Genomic DNA, 6,960 nt, shown 5'->3' with positions numbered 1-6,960 from the left:
GGAATCACTATGTTTCTCACAAGAGGAAGGAAAATGAAGTGTCTGTATTACTACAGAAGAGAACACAAAGTGAAACAGCAACTTCAGTAAGAGACAGTTGTCAATAGCGACTTTTCCACAAAATACCTGAGCCTTCTTAGAAACAGCCAATCTATTCATAGCATGGGCTGGGTTGGAAGGGACCTTAAAGACCATCTAGTTCCAACCCCCTGCCACGAGCAGGGACACCTTCCATTAGACCAGACTGCTCAAAGCCCCATCCACCGTGGCCTTGGCACTTCCAGGGATGGGGCATCCACAACTTCTCTGGGCAACCTGTTCTGGTGCCTCACCACCCTCACAGTAGAGAATTTCTTCCTAATATCCAACCTAAATCTACCCTCTTTCAGTTTAAAACCATTACCCGTCATCCTATCACTACATGCCCTCATAAAGAGTCCTTCTTGAGCTTTCCAACCGTACAAAATAGTTTTGCTATCGAAACTATTCAACTGTCATACCGAAAACAGCAGAGATAAAAAAAATGCAGCATTTCCCTTTCACATATTTGCAAATTAAACCCTTGATTAAAAAAAAAGAGGAGTTGGTCCACATACAAACAATGGAGGAAAAAACATTTCTGCAAAGTTGTGGGGAAGTTCAGACAGCTTAGTCAAACAGCTGAAAATAATCCGATTCATTAGTTTTATTACTTGAACATAATTTGTTATTTTTAAGTGCCCCAACTGGCAGAAACTTCTTTTTATATCTAACATAAATTTCCATCTCTTTCTACTCAAGAGGATTTCCATTATATATATCACGTGATTAATGCCAACAGCAGCCAGCAAATGTCAGTAAGTAATGTGCTTTGCTTTTAACCACCCCCCTCCTGCTCTCAGAAGGATAAATATTTTTAAACCTAAATTTCCAGTCACTGAAATGACTGCACAGTCACGATGATAGGACCGGCTAGGAAAGAATATAGGAACACAAGCAAAATTTCCAGTTTCATTGTATATTATCCCAGTGTTCAGTAATTTGCCACTTTGGGACTTCCTTGGCCAACACTGAGTATTAAGCCACATCATTTCATTAAGTGCTTGGCAGCATCTTCCAATTGGTTTATCTTTGTATTAAGACTACACACACTATTCTGGAGAGACATAGCTCATAGCTCCACTGGAGTAAACAGACAAAGATCAGTAAGAGTAACGTGATGATGTAAGCTATCTGTCTCCTCATATAATTTCAAGTAGAGTAATATCCTGTGTTTGTAAGTTGGTAGAGAATTAAAGAAATCAGGCATAATTAGAGAAATTTAGTGTAAGCACTACCTCAGAAAATTATCCAATATATTTTCCTGTGAACTCCTCAAAAGCTCACAATTACACCATTCACCAATCCTTACACTAATAACTTCCACGACAAACACCAGGAATCTACCTGGCAAATCCTTGACAACTACCAAACCACCTCAACCTATGCATAACTTCAGAGTTCGCTACATAACCATTTCTGCTAAAACACTAAGGTTTAAACAGTTTTAGGGCAAAGGATTACTTTTCATAGCCACCATTCATCAAGGTACCTCACATGTGAAAAGAAAGTTCAAAAAATTGTAGCGTTTACAACTACCTTTTCCTTGAATTAGTTCTTCAAAATCACTCTGCCAAAGCTATGTACACGTTGTAGCTATATGTTTTTTTAAATGTATTATTTTCATAATAAAAGTCTTTCTGTAATCTCCTAGAGTATTGTAGAACTGGTTTGCATTTATTATTTCAGTTTAAGAAATTTAGACAGGAAACACATTTTTTATCTGTTTACTATAATAGCCACAATATTGTCAGCACAATAAAGTAGTATTAACAAACTGCTTTTATTAGGTACCTAAAAATATTTCTATTAACTTCAGAATTTCTAAAGCTCTTAAAACTGACTACACAAAGATATCATCTATGATAGTTAAATTTAGGTCTTGAGCAACTTCACATAAATCTCTTAAAAAGAAGTTTTTTCAGACAGAGGCACAAATCCATCAGTGGCACACAGGGTTAGCTTATCTCCTCTAATTAAACTTTTAATTTGCCCTTGAAGTGTGTACTTTCAGAAATAAAAGTAAATGCTAACCTGGACTAATAGGTGGCCCAAGTTGGAGAAATGTGTGTCACTTTCTTTTATATTATTAATCTGCTTCATTAATTGCAGCAACATCTCAACAGCTCCTTTGTCGACCATTTCACTAAGGAGTACTGCATTTCCAGACATGAATTTTACAGCTCCCATGCAATAAAGGAGAGCTTCGTTGTTTTTTTGTAGGTCTTCAGTTTCCAGGACCTCCAACAAACAATCTAAAAGGAAAATCATTATTCAGAAAGCCTAATATTAAGATCTGATACACTCCAGTCACAAAGAGATTCACAACTGGGGAAAAAAACCCTTGGATGGAACTCTTACATTTCTAATAAGTGGGCTAGAAAAATTGGGTATTTGGATGGAAACCAAGAAACAATTATTGATGAATAAGAGTATGGGCATGAGTTTTGTTCTCCTAGGCTTCAAGAACCAGCACCAGTTGTAAACACATAGCAGTAATCATTGAAATCTTCACTCAAGATCTGCAAAAGTGGTTGTGTGTGCCTGGAATTTCGTGTACTAAACTCAAGACATTGTAAAAAGGTTTGATTTTTAAGGAAGTACTGGGAATAAATGTTTTGAAGCATCTCAAATGGAGCACTAAAAAGCACAAGTGCCTAATTAAAATCTCACATTTGAGGGCTGTTCATAGTCTTTTTAAACTTATTTTTTATGAAGGTAAAGTTACTGTAAAAGTTTTGCTTTAGGCTACCACTATGAGATATCTGAAATCCTAAAATTAACAATTGTTAGTACAAAGTATCTTTCACAGCCTAACTGTCACATTCTGAACTTGGTCGGCGTATCTGAAATAAGTAAGTACCCCTAACCAATTTTATACTTCTGAATTTCTAGTAACTGATTGAAACTGATATTTACTTCTGCTTCCTGTGTCTCCATCCAGTTGAATAAAAACATTTTCCCATCTCATTAAACTTACGAGATTTTTTAGTTTTTTCTGTCTCAACTCAAGTTGAAACTCTTTCCAAGTATATGGGTGTACATGGCTGAAGGACGCACGCGTTCTCACCCTCACCAACTGCCTAGCAGTCAGCTAAAACACTTGAGTCGTGTCAATGTGAGAAATCAGCTTCAGGTCCCTGCACTGTGTCAAACAGGGTCTTGAACAGTGGTTGTCTATTTGGGGATGAACAGTTAATTTATTTCTTCTACTGGAGCTGCTCCACTGCACAGCAGTAGTTCACAGGGACAGAAAAGGAAAAAGAAATTGAATCTATAACCCAGTGACTGCAACAGGAATCTGGGTGATTATGATGATAACCCAAGTTCACATCTTTGGCCTGGATCAGGTGGGTCCAAAACATAGAACATGAATAAACAAAACCCTTCGCTAGTTTTTAAAATACAGGGAAAGAAGAGCAAGTGAAAGAAGAGTGAAAACAGCAGTGAAAGCAAAACCCCCCATGCTTACACAGACATAGCTACTTGTCCAAATTTTTGTATGATGCTCATCTCTACAAAACTGCAGGCTTCAGTATCCAAAGTCAGTTGAGCAATCTGAACCATTGTCTGAGTCCTTTCCTGTTGATCTTACTACTGAAAAAGCTTATCTGGTCTTTATTTCTGACACCAATCACATATTAACCTTTAAGACCATGAATACTCTCATCTATTTAAGCAGTTATACACATATGCTTTAACTTATGCAAATGCAATACATGCTTGCAAGGTCAAGACCTACATTAATAAAACCTAATGATGTTTTAAAGAAATGACCATCAATTGATACTGAGTATCATTCATACACTGCCATTTTCTTCATATTTCTCATATTTGCAACATGTGTGGATGACACAAACACAGTTGCAATCATGGAAAAGATCTTAGAGCCATGACTGAGAATTGTCCAAAAACATCGGCTGAATGTGCAGCAGCAGCTGAAAAAGCCAATGATTCTTCCTAAAGATGGCCAAAAACCGACATCGTTATTATAAAACTTTGTGCAGATGCATCTTGACTTCTAGGGACAGTTTTGTTCTGTACAGCTCAAGAAAGATCTTCTGGAGCTGGAGAAGGTACAGAGAAGGGCTACTAAAACAACTGAGAGAATGACAATATCCTTTCAAAGAAAGAGCTAAAAGGCTGAGATGCCTCAGTCTGAAGAAGAGAAAACAGATATGCGATTATGACTGTGGTCTAAAAAAATCACGAAGGTGGAGGGTAAGCTGACTGTAAAAACTTAGAAATCCTGCAAAACTACAAACAGAGGCATAATAGAAAGTAAATAGGTTTAAATGACAGGCACAGAACTTCTGGAACCTGTTGCTCTATGAGATTGTAGAGGCAGACAGAATCAGAAAGTTCAAAGAGGAATTAAACAAATTAATGAACAAAAGATCTATAAACAGAGACTAAAAAGGATTAGGCAGGGATCTAAAGTCCCTAACAGAACATAACACTGCTGGATGCTGCAGTAGTGCAGGGGAAATGGATCACAGAAAACTCATAGGCTTTCACGCTTTCCCTAAACAGCATCCCCATCACCATCGTCAGACACAGAATACTGGCCTGGATGGACCACTAGTAAGACCTAGCAGGCAATTATTAGCATTTGACTACATGTTTGTGAGAATATTTCTTGAAATACGATCAATCTAACTAGTGAATTTCAACACCTAACTTATACACAAGAACAGAACACATACCCAATAATCTATCATTCTGAATGATGGAATCATTTGTTTCATCCTTGCAAATTTTAAAGGCAAGCTTGCAAACACTGAGAAGATTTTTTCCGTGCACTTTCATCTGCAAAGAAAGTAAAAGACATAAAAATCACAACTAAAATCTACATACATAAATGCACCATAACATTTGACAAGTCCAGACACCATGGCAAACCTGTACTCTCACAATTAAATTCCAGCTGAAACCCTGAGTCAAACTGAAAAGTTCGCAGAATTAAAGGACCTAGCTAGTTTAAACTCTATTTAGCAAACTGTGCTGACTGACTTCAAACTAACGGATGATATATAAACTTCCTATGTATTTTCTGCAGGTAGTATATCAATAACTTGCATGTTTTTTTCTCTAATTCACTCTCACAAAGAAATTCTGCACAGGATTCATTGGTTTGGCATCTATGTCTGTATCACAAAGAACTCCAGTACAACACTACAAGTCACAATGAAAGTAATTCTCAAATATCAGGAAACAAGATCTTATGATGTATAACGGTCGTCGAGAGAGCACGAAAGGGAAGTGTTAAAACTACAATGACAAATCTCTTCCCTTCCTCTGCACTTCAAGGGCAATTTCTTCTCTTGTTCATGGTTTTTAAATAATCTCACAGAAAAATGTTCGTAACAGAACTTTTTTTTTTTAATAAGCACCACTTAATATCTATGTGGTATCTGAATATAAAATTGTATCTTGTGATTAAAATAACACACACTACCTTAAAGGAGAATCCCCACCACCAGCACACACACAAAATACTAAAATGTCTAGAACACAATGGTAGCTGGTATCCTTTCACCAGGGACTTTGATCAACTTAATTAAGAATTTTAACCAGACATACTAGAGAAAGGATAATTAGAGTTACTCACTTTCAAAAAAAACTGTTCTGCTATTTTCAGATAAAGGTGTTTAATAAGGTCAAGATATTATTCAAACATTACGTTTCATTTCCATATGGAATTTTTAAAATTATTGTTTTGTTTAAATACATGCAGCTTAGGACACCGTCTCTTCCATACCTAAGAAACATTCCTGCCACCAGCTATCCTATTTTGTGTCCCTCCTTACTGCCCTAGATGTAATTTCTCTGCAAAAAAAGGCTCCAACGAGTGCTAATCTGGATAAATGGGAGCTGTGTGGCAAGAAATTGTGCTTAGGAAAGGGTTAGCTTAGACACAGTTTAAAACTACAAAATGAGAAATTAAATGCAAGTTGCAATTCATGATTTTGAGCTTCACATTCTACCAAATGACACCTTAAAACACTTACAGCCAGAATAATCTTTACCAGCTTCAGGCAAAGTGGATCTGAATCAATGTCTACAAGTTTATATAATGTCTTCAGAAGCATCCTTCTTCTTTTAAATCTTTTTCCAAGCATATTTCCTTCTTTCAAGGCTTGATAGAGCTTGGTGCAGGCCAGACAAAGATTTTCTATATTCTCTTCTACTTGAAGGGGGCAGAAAGGGAGAGAAAAATAAAAAATAATTACCAGTGGCACCTTTACCAGAGCATCTCAATAGACAAAGACACAGGAGAACAAAATAAACAATGGGATGCACAACAACAAAAATAAGGCACCCAATAAATCTCTTAAAATGACACCATAATCCTCAGAAACTGTTTTATTCTGCTCTTTCAAAATGGAAAAACTCAAGCCAAGAAATCATGGAGCCAAAACAATACCTAAAGCTAAAATGAAACTCACCTTTAATACCTAATAATCAGATTGACCACAGGACTCCCAGGAAAACTGTGAATCTGAATAGTCTTTAAAGAGCTCCACCAAACATCCCATGCGAAAAAGAGACAGTTAATGAACATTTTTCTGCCTCATACATAACCTAATACATCAAACCTTGCTAGGGTTAAGAACAAGCGAACGTAAAAACTGTATTAGAACTCTCCAGTGCATGGTAGAGATACAAGATATATTTGAGTGAACTGTTGGCTTACCCGCAAAAAAGTCATCTACCTCTTAGCCTGAGTCCCTCAGACACTATTTTAAAAATACAAAGATAAAATCTCCAGTGAACTATTACAAAAGCTGCATCTCAACACAACGGAATCATGTACACGTGTACTTTAGAGGGAAAAGGAGAAGCGTCACCTTTTTTAGAATTCAAGAGAGAGGTGTTTTG

At 36.7% G+C, this 6,960-nt stretch overlaps 1 protein-coding gene across 1 annotated transcript in view; it reads right to left on the bottom strand.

Annotated features, from left to right (window-relative positions):
- LOC104496351 (armadillo repeat-containing protein 2-like) overlaps nucleotides 1-6,334 on the bottom strand; it is a gene marked incomplete at both ends in the record, with an annotated part of 11,704 nt that extends 5,370 nt beyond the window's left edge. The window contains 3 exons of the mRNA XM_010139458.1: nucleotides 2,113-2,333; nucleotides 4,785-4,887; nucleotides 6,090-6,334. Of these exons, the coding sequence (XP_010137760.1) occupies nucleotides 2,113-2,333; nucleotides 4,785-4,887; nucleotides 6,090-6,334 (569 nt within the window). The remainder of the gene's footprint in view (nucleotides 1-2,112; nucleotides 2,334-4,784; nucleotides 4,888-6,089) is intronic.
- Between the last annotated feature and the right edge of the window lie 626 nt (nucleotides 6,335-6,960).

This window comes from Buceros rhinoceros, unplaced genomic scaffold (assembly GCF_000710305.1).
Source record: "Buceros rhinoceros silvestris isolate BGI_N320 unplaced genomic scaffold, ASM71030v1 scaffold39550, whole genome shotgun sequence".
Lineage (NCBI taxonomy): Eukaryota > Metazoa > Chordata > Aves > Bucerotiformes > Bucerotidae > Buceros > Buceros rhinoceros.
Note: the sequence above shows the minus strand (reverse complement) of the source record. Positions and strands in the feature narration are given on the sequence as shown.